Source organism: Macrobrachium nipponense, chromosome 41, assembly GCF_015104395.2.
Source record: "Macrobrachium nipponense isolate FS-2020 chromosome 41, ASM1510439v2, whole genome shotgun sequence".
Lineage (NCBI taxonomy): Eukaryota > Metazoa > Arthropoda > Malacostraca > Decapoda > Palaemonidae > Macrobrachium > Macrobrachium nipponense.
The window spans coordinates 24,229,618-24,254,148 of NC_061102.1; the positions used below are offsets into that span (position 1 = coordinate 24,229,618).

The 24,531-nt window shown below is 36.2% G+C and overlaps 1 protein-coding gene across 12 annotated transcripts in view; it reads left to right on the forward strand.

Moving 5' to 3' along the window:
* The window catches only part of LOC135212608 (sodium-independent sulfate anion transporter-like), a 245,240-nt gene that overhangs the window by 172,504 nt on the left and 48,205 nt on the right, over positions 1 to 24,531 (forward strand). For 6 of the 12 annotated variants that reach the window (XM_064246173.1, XM_064246174.1, XM_064246180.1 and 3 more), the window contains 10 exons: positions 10,505 to 10,585; positions 13,339 to 13,424; positions 15,217 to 15,396; positions 16,303 to 16,498; positions 17,176 to 17,396; positions 17,746 to 17,914; positions 18,650 to 18,843; positions 20,051 to 20,229; positions 21,731 to 21,977; positions 22,170 to 22,343. In XM_064246173.1, the coding sequence (XP_064102243.1) occupies positions 10,505 to 10,585; positions 13,339 to 13,424; positions 15,217 to 15,396; positions 16,303 to 16,498; positions 17,176 to 17,396; positions 17,746 to 17,914; positions 18,650 to 18,843; positions 20,051 to 20,229; positions 21,731 to 21,977; positions 22,170 to 22,343 (1,727 nt within the window). Of the gene's footprint in view, positions 1 to 10,504; positions 10,586 to 11,910; positions 11,965 to 13,336; positions 13,425 to 15,216; positions 15,397 to 16,302; positions 16,499 to 17,175; positions 17,397 to 17,745; positions 17,915 to 18,649; positions 18,844 to 20,050; positions 20,230 to 21,730; positions 21,978 to 22,169; positions 22,344 to 24,531 lie in introns of those variants that run through there. The other 6 variants (XM_064246182.1, XM_064246178.1, XM_064246176.1 and 3 more) reach the window with 3 other exon arrangements.

Below are 24,531 nucleotides of genomic sequence, written 5' to 3' on the forward strand. Positions count from 1 at the left end.
TTTGTGTCGTCGGTGATTAGTCCTGTCCCTCGCAGAGGTTGGCTCCAGACAGAAAGGAGTCGCTACCACATTCATCCTTTATCTAGTCAGTCAAGGATGAATCCCTTGATCAGAAAACTTCCATAACGTGCAAAACACTCGTCAGCAGCGTTTCGACACACACACACACATCGTAACATTCACTACTATTTTATAAATGATACGGTCGCTCTTTCTAAATCCTCTCGCACTCCATCAGCGCAGCTTCTGCCAGGTCTTCCTCTCGTCTTCCTGCTCACACCTCCCGATTTATACATTCTTTCCTATGCATGCACACCGCATACATTACTGATATGAATTATTGAGGTAATTATACAATCGTGTATGTATATGGAACGGCAGTTAAAAGATGAATGTGGTAATAGTGGCGTTCCTGTGTTTGTTTGTTTCTCGTCCGCCTTATATTGTTAAAAAAAAATCTTTATTGTAAAATAAAAAATACTTAATATGCATGATAAAATTGTGCGAATCGTGAGATTACGTTGTCATTTTAATGCTGTGTTCTCCTTTTGTGTTATTTGTCATTTCTCTGTCTCATACGGTATACTATATAATCACAAAGATAGATGATTTCGGATCATGTCAGGATTAGCTAACCCACTATTTTTCTAGACAATATTATGCCACTTTGATATTTATATATATATATAATATATATATATATATATATATATATATATATAATATATATATATATGTGTGTGTGTGTGTGTGTGTGTGTGTGTGTGTGTGTGTGTGTGTGTGAGTGAATATATTTATAAATCAAAGTGGTATAATATTGCCTTGAAAAATAATGGTTTCGCTGTTCTTAACGTGACTCATTATTTCATGATCGGCTCAGTATAACTGTATTCCACATAGTGACTGTCATTTAGCTGATAACTCAATATTAACGGCAACAGCTTAAGCATAGAGCTAAAACGAACAATGTGTCACGCTTTGCATTAACTTGCGTATAACCTTGTGTATAATATCCAACAGGAGAAAAAAACTTTTCCTTCCTTTTCTTGTATGATGGTGACACTGGGCTTGAATGCAATTTTAGGCTGCCTTCTCGTTGGTCTTTGCTATCCAATAGAATAATCGCACATTTAATTATCATAAGCAGCTTAAATGAAAATGAATTTTCTCTTCACAGCATTCAGATACATTCTTAGTGGAATCTAGCAGTTGCTCATATCAAGCATTATAACAGTAATTACCAGTTTGATATTAAGAACTTGAGATGATTACGTACTCACTGGCAGTATTGTATTCGACTTACTTTTCGTCAAATTTCTTTTCGGAACGTAAGTCCAGATGAAACTTGCCATTAGGAATCGGAAGGTATATATTAGTGGGTGTGAGTTTTATTGGCTGCTCCCAAAAGTACTGGATTGCGCAAGGCGATGTGTCCTTGCCACCGACTAATTATTGTTGATGTCCAGCTTCCTGTAGAGGCTTTTACGAAGAGTCGAACAGACCTCTTTTCCCTCGTCTGTCGTGACGTAGGCCAATTGATGCTGATTTATCGGATAATTGGGGTCGTGCTGCCTTGTAACTGGTACTCGCAGTAACTGGTTCTGAGCTGTGACGTCACTAGTGTCGACTGTGACGTAACTGATGACGTTAATAAAAGAAAAGAATGGCAAGTGTGGGTGAGGTTTAAGATTTAGAGAGAAATAGTATTATTTGTTTTGAATGTCGTAGTCGTTTGTAGTGACTGGCATATAAATCTCCTGAGAGCAAATCTATCAGTGGCTTCCTTTGCTTAACGTTTTCATTCAGAACGATAGCTTTAATTTCCAAGGTCACCAAGCACAGGAAGGAGTGCAGTTTGCTTGTCTTTTTTCCCTTTTTACTTCTATTATTGCTTATCTTTAATGTATGGACATTTTCCTTCGGGTTTTTGCTCAGCAAAGAATTCATCTTGCTGGCTTTTATTATTAGAATGGATATTGACAGTAATGAATAATAATCTAGTTTAGAATTTTGAAGAAGAGAGTCTAAAATGTCATCCAGCTAGTTTTGTGAATGTTGACGAAAAGAGACGTGATATTAAATTAGTTGGTCCCTCTGGTTTGTCTAGAAAAAGGTTTCCTCATAGAAGAAATAAGAGAAACCAATGATTTTAATTGGTTATTCGAAGTATTTCTTGCTTTCTTGTTCAATTAAAAAAGAAAAGTTATTGGCACTGTTGGGTTACTGCTAAATGTCTCTGAAAATTTCAACAATTGAAAAAGATTTTTCATTTCGAAATACAAGACTGTTTAATTTCCATTAGAGTCCCAGCAATAAAGTTGTAATTGTGGTAACTCTGTTATGGTTTATCTTGTTGAAGGAGGTGGTTCCAACTACAGTTCTAGGATAGAAAAGTAGAGAGCGCCAAGGAAATAGGAGGAGAAGAATGGGATAAAGAAAGAGAAATGAAGGGTATTGGGGTCTAAAACAAAGAGCTAAACATGTTTGATCATTTTCTGGCTCGGAAATCTCAAGAATTTTGCCTGGTGACCCCATTTGTGATTCCGACCCCACGATTGGGAGAGAGAGGGAACAGGTTAACAACCAAACTACGTAGATCTCATGTAGGTGTGGTGTATTAAAGACCTCGTTGTGTGTAAAGGCCCGTCCACACGGACGAGCATTGTTCAAAGAACTCTGTTCGATGTGACGTCAGAAGCGGAGAAGCAGTGGGTAAGGTTCTGACTTTTCCCGCTTTGACGACTCATCGAAAAAAGTTCATCGGGCAAAGCTCGACCATAGGTTGGGGTGGGCAATACGTATCATTTGATCATGAACTGGATGGAGCAACGCGTTTAACAACTGTTTGCGTAATATCGTCCTTTTTTAATAGTGCTTATTGCCATGAAAACTGTGTATGAACGTGATCTTTCTTCGTTAGGCAGGGATTTGCAGTCCTCTTGTAGACGCTGGAAACGGAGAGGAAAGGTTGAAAAGGTTGCATTTTGCTGTATTCAGGGAGGGGGAAAACAGTTGAATTATATGATTTTGTGTGTTCGGAGGTTCAAGTTGATTGAAAAGGTTGTAGGCCGACCTCTTCAGATGCCTGGTTCAATCGCTGGCTTCGTTGGCACCTCTTGCAAAGGTAATAGAATCAATCACTTTCATGTTTCATATTCTTATGCCCTCGGGTGTTCATAGTAATAAAGAATGGACTTACAGGGGATTGGAAGTGTCATGTTTCCTCACCCAATACCTCAGCGTGAGATCTCTTGCTAATGAAAACCAGGCTTGGTGACCAGCTATAGTTGAAATAAGTGGTCATTATTAATTAATGTAAAAAGCCTATTGACATGACTTCCATATTAATTAATGTCATTTAAACATCCCATTATAAGTGATACTTTTGTCGTAGTTTTTATCGAATAGAATGAAGACTAGAATATAGAATTAGGCCAAAGACCAAGCGCTGGGACCAATGAGGCCATTCAGCGCTGAAACGGAAATTGACCGTAAAATGTTCGGAAGTTGTAACAGGAGGAATATCTCGCAGTTGTACTATGAATCAACTTGTTAGGAGAGGGAGGAAAGTAAGATAGAAGAAAGAGAATATGAAAGGAGGTACAGTAAAAGGAATGGAAGAGGGTTGCAGCTTGGGATTTAAGGGACGCTGGAAAGAACCTTAATTATTGTAATTGATAGCTTCAGTCTGAAGTGCCAAATGCACGATTTGTACAATTTGTACAAAGAGAAATTGGGTAATGAGCGAGAAAATAACAGTAACAACCGAAGAATACTGAATATTAAGACGAAAGATTAAAACGACAAGGCAGTTGCCAGAGTTATAAATTAGCTGATCATTAAGGCTTCGTTTATCGGTTACCGGTCGCATCCAGGACCCCTAAAAAAACTAAATGAATAAAGCAGCATTGAGAGAGATATTCCACATAACAACCCACCATCTCATTAGTCCTGTAGCATCTACATAAAGGGGTCCCCCGCCTTTTATACCACACAACTTTTTGACATCAGATCCAGGCACCACTTGGCTCTGCTTGGGAGGAGGAGAGGAGTTGCTGCCAACCTTTAGCTGAGCGTTACAAACATAAACATTGGACGCGGGAATTGGTTGACTCTCGGATTACGTTTGGCATTAGGTTCTGGTCGGGGGTAAGACTGCTTTGTGCATTCTTTTATTTTATTTTATTTTATACTTTCATTCTTTCTTTTTCATTTGCCCTCCAGTTGCTCATAGGCATATGATATATTATTGTGTTGAACTACACTGAAAAGTTCGCTGCTCGCTTTGTTATGGAATTGAATTTAATATACAGTTTAGGCCAAAGGCCAAACACTGGGAGCTTTGGGGTCATTCAGAGCTGGAAAGGAAATTAAGAGTGGGTAGGTTTGAAAGGTGTAACGAGTGAATTATTTTTAGGAGAGGGTGGATGGCAAGATGGAAGAGAGATAATATGAACGGAGGTACATTAAAAGGAACGAAAGGGGTTGCAGCTAGTGGCCGAGGGCACGTTCCAAAGGCCCTGAAATAATGCCTGCAGTGCACCGCATGAGGTGCACTGATGGCAATAACCCTCTCTGGGGCTTGCTTTATTATTTGCATTCAAACAAACACACGCACCACAGACTCCTGACCTCAATGCTTGAACGCCGAAGCCTTAGTAAAGAAAGGAAAAAAAAACGAAGTTGAAATGTAGAAGCCCTAGTGCGTTCCTCGTATACTGAGATGATCAATACTTATTAAAGAAAAGATTGTAATTTTTCCAAATAGCACGGTTGAATGACTAATTGTGCCGGTTCTTAGAGCAAAATAATCTTGTATTATTAGATTGAACTTAAGAACGCTCAAATCGAGCGCTTGTTGGTCCGATGGATTGTCTCATCTTGAGCGAAATTCAGAGGCAGGTGGAAGCTTGGTCGTGACCTTTCTTTAGCCGGTCATTATACTCTTAATGTCAAGCTGTCCTGCCTCATCGTATTTATTAAAATAGCACCTTATCGTGACAGTACCTCTGCCGTCGGCTTCTCTTTGAGGTTTTTAGATTAAAGTCCCCAGAGAGAGAGAGAGAGAGAGAGAATCTTGAACAGAATCCTCCATAAACAAATGAGAATTACCTTCGGTTGATCGTCTTTTCTTTAAATGGGAGATTTTTTTCAAAAATCGTCTCTCGCCAACAACATTGTTTAGAAAATGATGTCACTGCAAGACGTAGTAATGATGTCAAGGTATCTGATGCCCCCTTGAAGTTAGGTAAGATTGAAAATGTTATCTTTTTGAAATTATCTTATCAGAGTTATTTTTTATAATTTTTCATTTTATACGAAAAGAAGGTGGCTTTCAGATGTAGGCGTTTCTGTAAATAACTGAGAAACACAGACTAGGACCGCTGGAGGTGGCTTCGTTCATGAACGTGACTAAGTCATGAGAGATAAATATAGAGAATGTGTTAAAAAATATTAATTGTGTCAAATCTGTGAACTGATTTCTTATAAACTTTGAAGTTTTGTTGTGCTTGCCTTTCTTTTAAGCTGTAAATGGGTATATTAGAAAGTGTTGGCAATTCTGTTGGCGCTTCTTATTTTAAGCTGTGAATTGATTTCTTATAGTTTCTGGAATGTTTACTTTTGTTCTGATTGTAAGTTGTCGGTTTATTTCTTATAAAGTCTGAAATTCTATTCAGCTCATCCACCCTATTCTTGTGGCTCGTTATAGCAGACACGTAAATAGCAGACACATTGATAAGAAAGCAAAATCTTCACGAAAAAAGCAAACTGCTACAAAGGCTTAAGAGATGATCACTTAATTTCACCTTTGGAAATTGTATTTCAATAAAGCACTCGTCATCAGATTTAATCTGTTTATATAAAGTGTAAAAAATTGATATGATACTGAAGGTGGTGATAATCCAGAAGTTGATTCTGATGATAAAACTCTGACCGTCCTTCAGTTTTATGAAGACTTATGTTGCGTAATGCCCGAGTGACCATCTAAACTGTCCGATTCAGTCGTGGCTTCCAAGAACGAAAGGACTCGCGCCTGCGCCTTTTTTTTTTTTTTTTTTTTTTTTTTTTTGTTTTTTTTTTTTTTTTTTTTTTTTTTTTTTTTTTTTTTTTTTTTTTTTTTTTTTTTATTAATTGTGCAACTGCGCTTTCTGTTTTTATTTTCCCTCATTAATTTTGCGACCGCGCCCTCTTGTTTTCTTTGTCATTATTAATTTTGCGACTGCACTTTCTTTTCTTTATTTGATTGTGTGACTACGCCCTCTTTATTTATTTTGCCATTAATTTTGCGACTGCATCTTCTGTTTTTATATTTCTTTATTAATTATGCGTCTGCGCCTTCTTGTTTTCTTTTGTTTTATTAATTTTACGGCAGCGAGTTATTTTTTTTTCTTATCATGTTTGCGACTGCGCTTTTTTTTTTTTTTATTGTTTTAAATGCGCAACTGCACCCTATTTTTTATCAGTTTACCCAACACCGCATTGTGGAATTTATGGCAAAGCTTTGGTTTTTAGATAGTCGTAGGTTTTGGACGTATATAACGATGCGGGCAATTTGTTAATATTGACACAGCATGAAAAAGTATAACTTATTTTTTCCTTAGTAAAGTCAGATTACATTATTATTATCACTTGTTTTGTGAGGGAACAAGGCGTGATTCGACCTCCAGCTTACTGTAAGGGGGCACGTGCTAAATTCTACGGTCAAATAGGGCTTTCTTTCACCAACGAAAATTGAAATAAAGACGCTATATTTTATTATTAGAAATAATTTTCTGTACTATTTAACATGCACATTATTTATTTTTTACATTTTCGTTCTAATAAATAAGTCATAAATATCCAATCCTACAATTCCTGGATCTGTAAATCAAAGTGAAACACCTTTCAGAACTTTTTAAACTTTTAAACTTTCCTCTCCCCCCCCCCCCCCCCCCCCCACCCCCCCCCCCCCCCCCCCCCCCCCACAAATAAAATTTACTTTGTTGGTTAACTCCCCGAATAAGAGAAAATGAAAGGAAATAAAAGGAAAATTAGATCTCTTTGGCTGGCACCTTAACAATTTCTTATCTGTCCTCCTCAGGTTTTTTGAATAACTGGACTTTTTCTTTGCCGACTTTTCACTCTCTGGTCATTTCAGCGAAGCTCACAAATACCCTGTCGCAAAATAATGACATAATGCACCGTTTAGATTTATCGTTTTTTTAAATTTTGAGTAAATTCATGTTTAATAGTTTGTAATTAATGACAGTATGTGAAAATTAGCTGGCTAAATGATAAAAAATACCAGCTATGCATGACTGCGCCTGTTACTTATCTGGGGCATTTATATTGTTTTTCTTCTTCTTCTTCTTTTTTAACAGAAACTTAAGCTTGTAAAAGTATCGGATTAAATTCCGTCGTGTCAGTCTTCAGGAGGTCCCTGTTATCCAGCGGACTTAAAATTAAACCAGATTAATTCTTCAGGTTCAGACCAACAAAGCAGTAAACAAAATGTGTGAAATGATTCACTGACGGCCCTTGTCAGATTCCGTCAATTTGATGGGAGGGGGGGAAATGGTCTTCAATGGGTTTTTTTTTTTATCAGTTACTTTTAAAACTTTGCGGTTGATTTTTAACCTGAGAACATGAGCTGTAGCATCTGCGGATTATAAGTTGCAAAATCTTTGTTGCATTTCTTCTGTAAAAGTAAAGTTGTTTATCTTCTCCGCACATTTCTGTTTGCCGAAAATCGCCATTTCGGGAGTGTCAGCTCATTTCTGACACTCCCTCTTTCAGCATAATTGAATATAAGCGTCGCCTATTACGCAGATGCTATCAACATTTTCTTTTTATAAAAGCGCAAATGTTTTTCATTCATTGGCACAGCAGTTCCGTTTTTTCTCCTTTATATTGAAAGAAAAGAAGGAAAACGAAAGCATGACGGTGAAGACAGATGCCTTCTGAAAACTACTATACATTGGCGGAAATTCCCGGACAATTTTCGTGGAAAATTTTTTTTAAATACAAGTAATTTGTGTATGAAGACAGACCTATTATTGTATAGACTTTTGAACTCAACTGTGTTCATTTACGCAGTATATTTTCTCAGCTTTTTACTGACAAATAATTACAAGCTTCTGAAGCTGTAATACTTAGGAGGCTATTTCAGTCTTTCTGCCTCGCATGAATGTTTTGAATCAAAGTGGAAGTTGCGTTAGTTTAAGGTATTATCAAAAGTCTTATTAAAATAGCAAGATAAACTCTTATGTCGTCGGTAAGCACAGAAAGCATTGTCGGTATGTTATCGTGTCCGAGCGGCTATCGTAGATAAATGAATTATCACCGTAATGTTTTTTTTTGTTTTTTTTTTTTTTTTTATGTCATCTTGGGTCTTTTTCTTGGTGTCTTCCTCGTGTGTGTGTGTGTGTGTGTGTGAGGTAGGTTCTGACAACTTTATTGTTGATTTTCGTTTGAATTCTAGATGAAATGTTTTAAAAGTACATTCCAATCAGGAATGAAAACACAAAAGTTTTAAAAGACATCCTGCAAAGAATACGCCACCGCAATTATAATTTCAAGTACCATTATAAAAAAAAAATGTCATGGAACCAACTTCTAAAGAAATACTATATTGGAAGAACCCCCTTTAACCACACAGTACCAAACTGCTCGTAAGTTTCCCCAGTAAATGATAAAAGATGTGAATACATCAAGACATTTCAGATGAAACTGAAATGGTTTCCTTTAAAAAAAGAAAAAAAAATGATGTGCGGAAAATTTAACTTTTTCAAGAAAACTATAAACTTCAACACAAATGTGATCCAGACAAGTGGCGAAAGGAAGGAGGCAGTCTTGAACGTTGCTTTGCTTTTTTGAATGTTGCTTCCTGAGGAGCTTCAGATATAATCGCAGACATTCTGAAATAAGAATTGAAAACAGTTTGTAAAATGCACGTCCCGCATTTTACTATATAGCTGTTAAACGTCATATTTAAACCTTTTATAGATTACGCTCAACTATATTCAAATATCCCCACTGTTTCAAGAGCGGGGAAACGAATTTTTTTTTTGTATATCAACGACGCCTGTTAACGTTTAACAGATGTTTTCCTAAAACTCTTTGAGTATTAGGAGTCTCTGACCTCTGATGTTGCGACGCCAGGAGGCTAAATTTAGCAGTTGATAAAGCCAGTCAACGAATCAACGCCCTCGGTGATTTTGCCCAAAAGAGTTTTTTTACCCTTGGCACAATTGGAACTTCCAACCACCGTGTAGTATAGAACCCTCGTTGTTGATTATATATATATATATATATATATATATATATATATTATATATGATATATATATCTATATATATTATATATATATATAAATATATATATATATATATATATATAGTAATTACATTTTTTTTGTTCTCCTCCCGGACTTGAAACATCGTCAGCCTGTAGTCGTGTATGTGTTCCATTTTTTAAGGAAAACCATTTCATAATATAGGTGGCCGAAACTTTGTTTCGTTGAGCGCGCTTTCTCTGCTCAATAAAATGTGGTGCCATGTTGCACTAGGTATTACAACTGTGTACGTCAGTCATGTTGCATATCAGACTGACCCATTTCCATCAGTAGCATCTCATCTAATGTATGCTTGCACTGAGAAAGAGGAAGTTTGAAATGCATCGTCAGATGGTGAGCGAATTATATGCTGGTAGGGACCTCAGCTGGGCGCCATTGACTGCAGTTTTCATCATGACATCCTTGTCAGCACGGACCAAACTGACTCTGCATTGCGTTTCTTGATGCAGGCTTTGCTTCTGTGAATTTTTCTTCTTTAGATAAAAGAGTTCTGTGATGTGAATCCAGTTTTCTTTCTTTCCTAAACTATTTCTTCTTTACTCGGCTATTATCAGTTTCTGAGCAGGCTAAGCAGCCAGTAGAGTGTGATGTAATATTAATATATCCGTCAGTCAGCCTCTTGGAAAATCGACCTTGAACTAATAAATAATCGTTGCACTTGAAAGTTTATGGTGAATGAATTGGAGCTGCTTTGACGGTGTGGCTGTGTGTATTGACACTAATAACTTTCATGGCCATCTGCATTGACGCTTTTTTGGGAAGGAGCAATTCACTTGTGTGGTTACAGAATTTCTTTTTTATTTAAAGCTTTTTAATATCCATTTCCTCGAGAGTGCATGTTTATTGCAAAACAACGTTGTGATCAACGAGGGACCTGTTTCAAAGTGAGAAATGTACAGACGATTTAATTCGTTACAGCAATGTAGGCCTACTTCCTGGGCCGCCTGTGAGATGACGTTTCATTGGCGATCATATCCAACAATTAAACAAATCCATACAACTAATCTTATCATTGGAAAAACATACATTATTGTCTATAATAATAATTACTCTAAACAAGCTCAAATAAATGTCTATTGAATTAGTAGATTTTCATTGTGTAGTATAAGTTTTAGAAGGTTAGCTGTCGATTGATCTCTGACAGTAAACTTTCAATATTGAAATCAACAGTCTCCTGGGATACCAGCAACATCAGCCCGGAGATCTGCTCCCAGTACGGTGAGGAAAAGCCAAACATTGAAGCCGAGGAGTGTAAGTAGTGCATCTGTCCCAGTTTTTTTTCTTCTTCTTCTTATGGTGATCACCTGTTCTCGTATTTATTTGGGAACAGGTCACCTGAAGGGCGGCTATAAATGTTAATGGTTATTGACGCTCCCTTAAAATGCATCGAGTATCATTAAAGTAATTTGATCAGCTGTGGAATTCAAAGTTTATAAAGAGGGTGGGGGGGGGGGGGTCGGGGTTGGGAATGCACTAGTAAAACAAGTGAACCACATTGAAACAGATTAGATTAGTTCTTGCCTGCTTGCTACTTGTATAATCACTAATGTTGATTATGGAGCCTCAGCCTTTTGGCCATAAGGCGGTATATATATTGATGCTACCTTTCATAATCTAACATAATTTAACCCAACGTAACTAGCGCAGTCTTATTTTGAGGGACCCTTCCTACAAAGAGCGTAAGATCTCTTCCCGACTTCGTAGTTACAAATTCCTTAGGTCTAGAAAGTGGCGTTCAATAGGAATTCTGGGTTATGCTTGCCTCTAGTCGGTTTACACTATGAGCAAAATTTGAAATGTTTCATTTTTTCTCGCTCTCTCTCTCTCTCTCTGATACCTTTGCTTTATTTTATGGCTTTGGGACTGCGAGTTCATTTCTACATGTTCTATTCTCGCTCTTGCTCACTTTGGCAACGCTTGAACCTCGACGTATAAAAGTCCAGCGTGTCTCCTTGGACTTAAGCAGTGAATGAATTGCCAGGTGGTTTAGTCGACTGATGGAGGTGGTAGCTGGGGTTAGAGAGAGAACGGGAAAGACTCTTGAGTGATCCGTCAAATTTATACTATCGTAATAACAAACAAACAAAATAAGTGGGAGGATATGGACGAGATAATCACCTCTGAACACCCCCCGCTTTTCCATGATGAATATACGAAATTTAGGACAAGAATCTGTCTCATATTTAATTCAGAATTCAGAGAGAGGGAGAGAGAGAGCATCTTGACTTTCTCTATGAATGATCACAGAAGGAAGACCCGTGAGGGAGTATAGTTTCAAATACTATGACAAAATGTCAAACGTTCTTTTCCTTCGCCACGGTGGTGAGACAGAGTAGATCACTCAATGCGTTTTACTTCAGGTTTTAGTAACAGACGGGGTTGGAGGTGTAGGGGGACGGGGGTGGATGGGGGTTGCGGTTGGCGGGGTAGTGTTAGAAAGAACGTAATCTGTATAGTTTGATATTCAACTTTGTGTTTTGTTGGGTTGGGGGGGCGGGGTGAGGGCTTTGTGATAAACCTAACGATTAACAGACCACAAAACCTCAGTTGCTGCTGCTGCTGCTACTTGCTGTCAGTTGTCTGCAGCGTCAAGTTCCGTCCGTTCCCGTCTAACTGGATAATCGGCGAAGGTAGCACTTGAAAATTTTATTTTAGGAAGATGGTGAAAAGTGTCAGTCGTTCATTTTTACAAGGCGCTCAATCCTGCTTTGAGGCGCCTAACACGAAAGAAAAGTTTGTTCAAAAATCAGTAGAAAATGGCAATATTATCCTTTTATATTTCGTGAAGATCACAATGTTAGTCTATCGCCTTATTGTCTGCTTTGAAAATATGACCGGAATTTGAAGCGAATATTCATATTTTTATATATATAAACTGTTATACGTTGCAGATGTTGACACTGCCTTAATCTTCTGCACTCGTCTTACTCTAAAACTGATGATATATTGTTATCTCAGAAGAAATTAAAATCACCCTTTTTTATATTTTAATTTGTTTTCTTTTATTTATTTTTTTCATACTCTTCAAAGATCTCATATCAGTGGTTATAAAATGGTATTTTCTCCCGTTATTATATCCCAGTTATCAAAACAGCATTGTTGTTATTATTATTCATTTGTTACCTTGTTATCCCACTTCCAAAATTGATTGACAACGATTGATTTCTGAAGTTATCTTATCAAATCTGGAGAAACACTTCTGGATCTTTTTTCTTCTTCCGATGTATATTTCAGTACCGATATCTCTGGAAAGAATGTGGTCATAATGGCCACAATAAATCCATGATTTAAAGCGCATATACGTTACTATGCTTCCGTGCGAAGATTAGTACTCTTGGTGGTAATTATTTATTTTTTTATTTATTTAATATATTGAAATATTTTTAAAATATTAATTAATTAATATTAATATTATTTATCTATATATATATATATATATTATATAGATATAATATATAATAATAATATATATATATATATATATATATAGATATATTAATTATATATATTAATATATATATATCTATTTACTTAAGGCTGCTTAAATTGGCATAGGTTTTGCGTTCTACCCCAAATAGTGACAATTATGTGATTTTGAAACTTTTGAGTCAAGTTCATTAATGTTTTGGCTTAGTTTATTGTATTGTATGTGTGTTTTTCTGTGTCAGTGTAAGTGCACTTGTACATTTTGTGAAAAATTTGACTCGGTCGCATGTAGGACACAAAACTTTTCTACTGTAATGTTTGAGAGAGTGAAAGTCAACTTTTAAAAGCTGAAATATCCTTCTACTAATACCCCATGACGTCCTAAGCCTTTAGTTATTTTTATTCTCTTTTTTTTTATCAGGATTTGTGTCTGGGTATTTTGGTTGTTGCATTCTGATAGTTTTTTTTCTGTCAGAATAGTTATCAGGAAATGGTTTTATGTCAACCTGATATATACGTGAATATATCATGGTGATTGTCATGCATACATATAATTTTTTTTTTTTCAATTCTCGCAGGGGAGGCTGGCCACAGCTTACTTTACACGAAGCCCGTCGTCCAGAAAATGGAAAGGAACAACACTGGTGTGGGCGAATCCATCAAGGTAAGAGAGAGAAGGGTGAACTTTTCTGGAGCTAAAAAGACTTACCCTCGAAAATGTTGTCATTTATCCCTCTGGAATGTTGTTTCTACAAATATCGAAGGTTTCTAGTGCTTATTAAAATGAGAAAATACAAAAGAAATCGCGATTCAAAAGGCTTTCATCTCAGAATATCATAACTTCAATAACGGTAAGTTTCCATCAGTACCCCCACTACTATTATAGTCATCATTGGATTTTTACTTAGAGGTTGGGGTGAAAAAATAAACATTAGATTGCCCCCATTTTGGCCTTTGCTTTTGAACAAATGTTTTTTTCAGACATTCCTTTAAAATCTTATTTCTCTCAAACACTCTCCAGTGCAATTGTCCACTATATATATACATACATACATATATGTATATATATATAGATATATATATATATATATATATGTGTGTGTGTGTGTGTGTGTGTGTGTGTGTGTGTGTGTGTGTGTGTGTGTGTGTGGTACGCCCTTCTTGACCACATGCGAATAGTCAAAATAAATAAAAAAAAATTATCACATATATTTGCTGTCTTTAGTAATTTAACTTAACCATTCTCTTTGTGCACGAATAATATTACTAAAAATGACTTATTTTGTGTTCTTGAATGTCTGCAAATTTCAGAACTGAAAACTAAACTTTATTTTCTTATTAATACTAAAGAATAAAATTAGTTAAGTTCTTGGCATATCCATACTGCGAAGGTAATAAACAAAGTGTTTAAGAAATATCAGCTGGAATGCCTCGAATTACCGATATCCTTTGACGGTAGGGAAGATTATCAGTTAATGATAAGTTAACGAGTTATGAGCGATTAACGTACCATTTTAGCGATTAGTCTTATGATGTAAGTGGGTTCAAACTATTTTCTTTTGATAAAACCATCACAGTAAACTGTGTGTTGAGCATTCATTTCAATTTATTGTATCGTAGTTGAACTTCGAGTTATAGCATCTTGATAAAGAGAAGGTTGTATTCTGAAAACGCCGAGGAGGGAGTTTCGCCCTTCCATTTACCTTTAAAAGATTTCAAGGCCTTCATTGTATGGTATCATTTGAAATAGTCAAGTCGTGGATTCGATCTCACTATATTAATCTTTATTCACCTGCTTTTCAAGATGCGATGGGAGAAGTGGGTAAATATTAAAAAGAAAGGAAGAAGAAAAAACTAAACAGTTCAGGTATCGTGAATTCGGTCAGATAAAGCCCATTTAGCGATTAAATATTTCAGTGCTCGAGAGGCTTCCTCATACAAGTAAAAGTGAAATGTTGATGAAGGAAGTCTGGGTCCAAATCTTTAAATAGAAGTTTTAGTTAGCTCGAGAATTCTTAATATCATAATGTAACTGATCCAAAGGATCAGGAAATGTTTCAGAATGACTTCTGTCGTTGCTTTTAAAATTTTCAGTCTCATCTTAATTAATTGGTCAGTATTTCCAGTTGCCTCTCTCATCTGAGTTTACAAAATCCTTGTCAAGTAAGAGTGGTATGTTTGAGAATTGTTTATCTCTGCCAAGGCATTATAACGTAGCCTGCGATAAACGTCATTAATCTCCGAGTTACTGTTATTGTTAGGCCAGGGTGGATAGGAAGATGGAAGAAATATGATATGACTGGAAGTACGGTAAAAGGAATGAAAGGAGTTGCAGCCAGGTGCCGAAGGAACGCTGCAAAGAACCTTTTAGTAATGTCTACGAGAGGTGCACTGATGGCACTACCCCTTACGGGGGCTAGACGATGAATGTCTGATATTTGTTTCCCCTCTTTCAGAAATACTTCAGTAAATTATTCACAAAAGAGACCCTGAAAAAACGAATACCGATTTTGGAGTGGGGACCGCAGTATGACCTAGATTGTTTGGAAGGAGATGTACTGGCCGGGTTTACGGTGGGCTTGACGGTCATTCCCCAGGGCATTGCGTACGCTGCGGTTGCAGGACTGGACCCTACCGTAAGTTGACTATTATGCATATTTTAGCCTTTTTATATATTCGGTCTGTGTACATCGGTAAAACTTTCGGGAAAAGTATATGCGTTCTGTCCATCTTGCTGCGTGCATTGTCGTATTCCTAAAGTAAATGACATTACTATAATAGTGTCTGCACAAAACATCCAATAATGGTGCCAAGGCTTACTTAAAAATCAAAATAGAATAAAAAGTTACGTCCCATCTGTCTATGCCCTTTTAACAAGGGCACAAACATTAAATTCCCTTCTGACCCTCTGCGGGCAGCTGCGTATTGTCAACAGCTGTGTCCCAATCCTTGGTTATAACCAGCTCTTGTGGGATTGAAGCCTTCGCGTTAAGCGCACAATATAGTGGCCATGATTCAGTTTATGCCTTTTTATTAAGAGGTTCGCTTGCTCATGTCTCTAAACACATTCTTGGTAGTCTTTAGACCGAAATCAACATTATACAGCTTCGAAACATAAATTATTTACTACGCCGTTCGGGACAAGGCCCCATACACATAATTTAGTTCCTTCAGAAACTTCAGTGCTTTCAAAAATTATTATTTATAGCAGAAAATCTTCGCTCTTAAGTCCAGCTAATGTTTCATGACTGATTAATAGTTTGTTGTCTTATGAAAGATGTAAGATGGGCATTTCGTGAGATTTTCAGACTTCGGATCGTTGGTTTTGTAAAGCAAAATATTTTCTTTACAAGCACTCACTGGATTCATTTGAAATTTTAACATCCACAGTCATCAAGAACGATCTTTACATACACTGGCTTTGAAACGTTAAACCCGTTTTTACAGTAGTATGTGACAATATTACAACTGAATTTTTTCATTTAATTGGTATACAGTGCATGTTAATTAATACAGATTTATATTTTTTCCTTTAAACTTAGTATGGGCTGTATTCTGCCTTCATGGGATGTTTTCTGTACCTGTTCTTCGGAAGCTGCAAAGACATAACAATTGGTCCCACAGCCATCATGGCCATCATGACACACGAATACTCCGGTCACGGTGGACCAGATTTTGCCATCTTGCTGTGTTTCCTCAGTGGTATTATCATTCTAGCTGCCGGCTTTTGTAATTTAGGTATGTATTAGCAAATTAGTCATCTTTGCTTTAAAAAATAGGATAACCTTTCCAATAATACAATGAAGTTACTTTGCAATAAGATTACATTGCAGTGTTATACTGTATAAGGTAACTATTTGATATACATCATTATATTACAAATGTTATGAAACTTTTAGAGGGAAGATTCTTATATGTAGTTCATTTCTGCTCAGAAAGGGGCTATCACTTACATTGTACTGCACCTTGCATGGCACTGTAAATGGTAAATGGTATTAAAGGTAGTGTGCAGTATCCCTTCTGCACCAACTACATTGCTTTCTGCCTTTCACTTTTCATCTTTCAGTTGGGCCTCTTCCCAACCACTGTCCAACGGTACTATCTTTAATGTGCTATAGTTTTCACCTTCAAGAATCACTTAAGAATAAATTTCCCCTTTTTGTAGAAGCATAGACTCACGTGGTGGTCTTAACTAATTTATAATAATAAGATTGTCTCATTAAAATTTAACTGTTTGTAAGCATATTTAAACACTTTACTTACAAATGCTGCATCCTTTACAGTAATTAATATATTTATGCAGATTCTGCATTATTACAAGTAGAAATAATATTTCATACCAGTAAGGTTGTTTTTATTATAATATTTAAATCTTACTTAATCGTTATGAGGTGACAGTCATTTTCTCTCCACAGGATTTCTCATTACGTTCATATCAAAACCTGTCATATCAGGGTTCACTTCAGCTGCCGCCATCACTATTGCTTCAACGCAGCTGAAAGGAATCTTTGGATTAAAATTCAGTTCGGAGGGTATCATTGAAACTTTTCAGAAATTAATTGAACACATGGCTGAATTTCGGTGGCAAGACTTCATCCTTGGCATAGCATGCATCGTTCTTCTTCTGCTTATGAAGGTGAGAGCTATTTCGTGTAGTTTTACAAATTTCTAGTTGCCTTAAGCTGTTCGGGAATATTGTAGTTTGATTTCTGTCAATTAATTTAAAGGAACAGTATGCAAATGTTTAGCTTAAAACAAGTTAATAATTGATGGATGCCTCCATAACCCTTGTTTGGAAGGGTTGTCTAAGTTGACTTGTATCATAACACACTCATATACAATTAATAATTTACTAAGCTATTTATCAAAGAACAGAAGAGTACTGTATAGTACATCATAACATTCCTTCCACACAGATAAGGTTTGAATAAGTGGTTTCTTGGGTTTTCCTTATACATTGCTAACAGTATGTTTATGTTTTATAGAAAATGAGAGAAGTGGACTTTATGAAGCCAAAACCTGAAGATAGCACTAGTACTCGAGTATGGAAGAAGATTGGTTTCTTGTCATCAGTAGGACGAAATGCAATAGTTGTTGTTTTTGCTGCTCTTTTGGCATATTTTCTTGATGACAACCAGCCTTTCCTCATTACAGGTAACAATTGGGTGTTAGAAATTTGGGTGTTAAAATGGTTACAAATTCTGCCATTGCTTTGCTTAAATGCTCAGCATAAGTACTTTGTATCTGCAATTTAAATTTTTATATCAATTCCACTTATTTGATTCTGTTTGTCATTTCCTCTACAAAAATATATAAACTTTTTTTCTCTACATTGGCTCTATTTTTAAAGTGTTAGCATAAATCTGCATTGGAAATGCACTACATACATTTTTTCTCATGCATCTGTTAATTCTTTTAACAATGTAATTTAGAAGACTGTACTAATGGCAAGTTAATTACAATCATGGATATGATTCTTTAAGCTTCAAATATTAAATGATGTTATTCCATTATGGAATAGAGAATTTTGGCCAAAAGGCCAAGCACTGGAACCTATGAGTTCATTCAGTGCTGAAATGAGAACTGACAAAAGGTTTGACAGGTACAACAGGAGGAAACCCTTGCAGTTGCACTATGAAACAATTGTTAGGAAAGGGTGGAGAGTAAGATGGAAGAGAATGTGAACTGAGGTACAGAAAAAGGAATGAAAGGGGTTGCAGGTATAGGCCAATGAGACACTGCAAAGAAGCTTAACTTAAATAATGCCTACGTTGCATGGCATGAAGTGCACTGACAGCACTGCTCCCCTACAGGGGCTATTCCATTATGTAATTTAGGCTTTGTAGCTTATTTGTAAAAAATAGCTGATATTTCTTTATTGTTGTCTAGGTGAAGTGAAAGCTGGTCTTCCCGATTTTGAGGTGCCACCATTTTCAACAGAAGTAAATAATGTAACCTTAAGCTTTGGTGAGATGTTGACTGCTCTGGGTGCTGGTGTTCCGATTATTCCTTTGATTTCGATTTTAGAAAGCATTGCTATAGCAAGTGCCTTTGCTGGAAGCAAGACAATTGATGCTACTCAGGTAAGATAATTTAGTACAATTATATTTAAGGTATTACTATAGTTGTTCACCCACTTATTACAGTCAAGCTTCATATAATCCTTCATTTACAACTCGGTATACTTAAGTAAAAGGCTTTAAATCCTAGGATACATACTACTACTCTAAGTTTAGGCAAGTTGCTTACATATTTTACTCACATTCACTGATAGTAATGTCTGACAAAAAGAAAATAACAATACGTATTAGGTAAATTTTTACTTTTACCGTAGTATGTAAATATATGCTTCCTCAGCTCAATTTTGACAGAAGTATTTAGTTACTAGTTTTAATATTTTCAAAATTCTTCAGTCTAATATTCTTGAGTGTATATTTTGTAAACCCAATATGTACAGTAAATTATATATACCCGAGCATTGTTATTGTATAAGGCAGTCCCCGGGTTACGACTGGGATTCCGTTCTTGAGACGGGTCGTAAGCCGAAAATCGTTGTAAGCCAGAACATCGTCAAAAACCCTAAGAAAACCTTACTTTTAATGCTTTGGGTGCATTAAAAACTATATAAACTGCATTATTATTGCATTTTTCATAAAAAAACTTCAAATATTGGTTATTTTGCATTTTTGGCATCATATTTCTTCTGCCAGATCAGCATTGTAGGTGCCGTAACCCTGGAAATAATTTCTGATGAATATAATTGAAAAGCGCATTAACCTCGGAACATCGTAAGCCGAACCTGTCGTAACCCGGGGACTGCCTACACACTTATCCCATCTTTGACTTTGGCTTGTAAGAGTATAAATATAAAGGAAAAGTATCACCACTGCTTATATGTACAATTTACCCATTAATTTAGGCCTGTTTTTTTTTTTTACCCTACTGATATACGTACAATGTTTGAATGCATATTAACCCTTATAATATAATGTGGTTAAAAGGAGGGCCCAAAAATCAAGGAAAAAGACAAAAATGTAGTAACAGATCAGCAGGAAATTTGAGCAGAAAGTACACAAGACAGTGAGGAGTTACTTTACGCCCAACCTTGCAAAAGGAAGAATGTTGGTGATATGTTGGTGATGATATAGTGGACAGGCTCATTAATTTAATTTATCACTGTGGTGTCCTAAATAGCCTCAAAGGTCTCAGTCCCAGAACTTTTCCTTAGATACTTTGTTCCCCCATTCATCCAACAAATGTGATACATGGAAATTTTTTTTTTCTTTTCAGGAAATGTTCGCTCTTGGATTATGTAACCTTGTGGGTTCATTTTTCCAGTCTATGCCTGTTACAGGCTCCTTTTCTCGTACAGCTGTGAATTCTACAAGCGGTGTAAAGACCCCTGCTGGAGGAGTTGTTACAGGAGTTCTTGTTGTTTTAGCATTGGCTGTTCTGACTCCTTACTTCAAGTAAGTAAAATTTTGTCACCACTGCAAATGTATCTTGTGTCAGAAATATTATTTTGTTATCCCTACTAGTACCTAGTTACACAAGAATGTTATTTAGCCTACAGTTTGAGGTATTAAGTATTGCACTGAAACAAAATCTAATGTAACAGCATATTTGTTCATTTGAGCTAGCGACTAGATAAGAGAAAATTTCATAAAGCCCATTCGAGGTGAACCAGAATTAATACAGAAAGTTAGTTGTTAGGTTTTTATGTTTTTCAGTTCTTTACCTATTTTATGGAAGGCTGCCTCTAACAAAATGTCACCCATGGTTAATTTTATGTTTATGTTTGGAGTATCGCCTAAGCTTGTCTATTAGCTCTGAAAAAAATGTTAAGTAAGAGCTGTGGAGAGAGTACTTTGTATGCCTAATGTATCGGGTACATGATCTCCATTTATGCTATTAAAAATCTAGCGTATTTGCATTCAAATTCTCTGCAGTACGTTACAGATATTTTGTAGAGTTAAAAAAACATAGGTTCATCAAGCATGGAAAAATTCAGCACACTGAAGTAAAGTGAAGGACCTTGGCTTCGTCAGTAATAGTGGGGTGCTATCTAAGAATGTAACCAAGCCTAGCTTTCATTACTCTTAGATTCAATTCAAAATGGATCAAGACAGAAGGAAATCTACTGAACCCTTCCAGATTTGGATGACATCAAATTATATCATGGACATTTCATCCTACGCGATTCAGGTGGTGTCATCTGTAGAAAAAAGAAACCTAAATATTTTGATGTCAGTAGCATTGGATTTCATCCTTGCAAGTAAAGTGTGTTTAAAATTGAATTACTATCAAAGCTAACCAAAATATAAAAATGACAAACTTTGATTCTATTTGTATTTTTTATAACTAAAAAACGTGAAGTCTTAATGTAAGGAAAAAATTTCTTAACGACTAACTTCAACATGTTACGACCACATAATTTTGATTTTTTACACTCTAACACCTTCATGAATGTACTATATGTAATTATTTTGCTTGACGGTAACACCAAGAACAAATATCAATTGTGAAAAATAAATTTACAGCAAACATGAGTAGAAAACTCTCATAAGCAGAAAACCATAATGGTGTGTATGTTTTACTACAAGTTTTTGACCCCCTTCAGTCTCAAAAGGTTAATCCACTCCTGATTGAAAATATTTCATAGCACCACTGTTGTAGATTGCTGTTTGCTAATCACAACTTCTATCATTTTAATAAATAGCCTTTGAAAAGAGTTTATTTTGTTGTGAGAATCTGTTGTGCGTAAGGAAGCTATGCTGGTTGCTTTCATTAATTAGAATTTAAGATGAAAGAGCAGTAAGTCAAATGTGTCGTGTTGGCAAATAATTTTCAGCAAGAACATCTTTGTTTTTTACTGAAAACTTTAAGGATAGCAAAAAAATATAAAGAGTACATTGGGATTTTATCTGCATCAGTGTCTAAAGTTATATATTCTGTATACTGTAATTCCAGATACATTCCAAAAGCTACACTATCTGCTGTTATTATTTGTGCTGTGATATTTATGGTGGAATATGAGGTAATTCATCCTGTCTGGACAATCTGGAAGCTTGATCAACTTCCCCTATGGGGAACATTTCTAATTTGCCTGTTTTGGAAGTTGGAGTACGGAATTTTAATTGGCGTTGTGATCAACATCTGTGTACTTCTGTATCGTGTTGCAAAGACAAAACTGGATGTCAGTACAGTACTAAAACAGGTAAATCATTTTTGAGAGTATTCTACATTTGTAGGTTATGCAGATTGGATGGATGAGTCTATAAATGTAATGAAAGCAAATGGAAAACAGCTATAGTATTTGGAATAAGAAATCTGAAATATATCCAGAGCTGTATCAGCAGGTGTGTACACATAAAATTTTTTTAATAAATATAAATTAATTTTTCTGCAGGATGGAGAAGATATAGCATACGTTCTGGTAGAGCCACATGATGGACTCTTCTTCCCCTCTGTGGACCATATCAGAGCTCAAGTTTCTAAAGTTGGAAGAGGGGTAGCTCAGAGCAGAATACCTGTAGTTATAGACTGCTGTCATTTCACAGGAGTGGATTACACAGCTGCAAAGGTAATAACTCATCAAATGTTTTACAGCATTCTTGAAAACAAAACCAGTCCTAGTTGGTATAAGGGAATGGGTGTATTCAGATTTACTCATACCAAATTAATTATTTTTACTTTATTATCCCTTCCTTTCTTATATAGATATACAAATGAAATTTAACTTCATTTTGGAAGAGATGTTTGTCCAAGTGATGGAAATAAAAGGTACTGAGGGGTACCTTGTATTTAGTAATTTGGTGTTGCTCCAAAGAGTAGGACAAAACATTTTATTATGCCCATTATTGAGAACAAAAATATAGTCAAGGTAGCTTTCCATGTTTGAAATATTTATTAATAAACATTACCATAATATAATTTATCCAGCCCTAAATCCCCAAAAACGGTGCCAAAATTTACCATATTGGCAACCATGTTACCTTCTATTCTGTCCGCCAGTTGGCAACACTGGCGTTTGAGTCGCAAAACCTTCCGTTGAAAATCAGTCGTTAACAAGCTCCTGTGTTGTTTACATCATCGCTGAGCTTTATAAATTTCTGAAACCTTTTGTGCTGTTAAAGCTCTCATTAATTGTTAATGTGGCTTCATGTTATTTACCATTAATGAATTTATGAAATCCATGAATTTAGTCAGTTAACTTTTATTTCTTCAATGTTGATTATATTTTTTGACAAACATTTGCGCGACCCGAATTTACCCTGGGACCTGTTCAATGGATAGCCAAGATGGTTTGACTCTTCTTTCTGCTAGCAACATCAGGAATTGCCTGGTTTGTGGGACAAGGATGAGTAGCAAGGAGTATGACCCCCATGACATTTGTAACTCTTGTCATAGACAGATTTGGGACTTGTCTTCTTGTTGCGAATTATGCAAGTCTTGGTCTGACGGAGAAATGATGGCGTATGTTAAGCATCAAAGTATCTTGCAGCGTAAAAGATTGTCTAAGGAGAAAAAGAAATTGTTAGCTAAACCTCTATCTAATGATTTCCTTGAATTGTGTGCTCATGGTTCTGGTTCAATTTCAGTACTATCCTGTGATTCCGAATTATTGATATTTTGCCACCTGTACAACTAGCGCCTCAGTGGCATGGTTGGTACGGTGTTTGCGTCCCACCTCGGTGGTTGCGGGTTCGATTCTCAGCCATTCCATTGAGGAGTGAGAGATGTGTATTTCTGGTGATAGAAGTTCACTCTCGACATGGTTCGGAAGTCATGTAAAGCCGTTGGTCCCGTTGCTGAATAACCACTGGTTCCATGCAACGTAAAAACACCATACAAACAAACAAACAAACAAACAAACTGGTAACTAACGAAATCATTTCTGATTTTGACTAGAAATTTTTAACAAGATGGAAACTAGTTGGAATAAGAAATTGGAAACATTACAGCTTAGTTTAGACAGAGACATTTCAGCCAAGTTTACCAAGCTTTCAGAAAATTTTGAAGCAGCTTTTACTAAGAAGTCTAACAATCTTCTAGATTCATTTTCAGCTCCTTGTCAGGTACCTGTCGACAGCACCCTGGGTAACAGTGCGACATACCCCGGCTTATGAAACCCGCTGTGGCGAAGGCCTAGTAGGGGATCCAGCCTGGGCAGGTGCCTGACGATTCTTTACCTCGTGTCCCCTGTTAGTCCTCTAACAGTGCCAAGGGCACTTATTTAAGAGAAGGGGGAAGGGTAGCAGTATTAGACCTAAGACAGATGGTCGTCAGGATGTTACTTTGGGGGAAGCTTCACAGTTAGGTTCTGACCATGATGATGACATCAGTGTTATCATCATCTGTGTTTCTTTGAACAGCAGTCAGGATGTTGAGTTCAAGAAACTTTATTTAGTTTTGAGTTTTCTCGAGATTTATCAAGAGACTATATTGAAGAGGGGATTGGAGAAAGAGGATGAAGGAAGGGGATAATATCTACTATTTCAATGTTGATAAGTCACCATTTCTTAATTGGTTAACTAAGGGGAAAATATTCTAACATTTGATGTGTAATTGCAGTAGAGCTCTTGGAATCTTTAGACTTTTTAAATGTTATTTTGTTTAGATCAACTTTTAAGAATTTTGATGGTTAAAAGGTTCCTTCTCTAATTTGCTTTGATGTCCATTTCTGTCATTCCTGTTACAGTACAATACTTGGTAAGTTTTCTTACATATGTTAAGGGAAATAAATATGATACATGTATCAAAGACTAAGA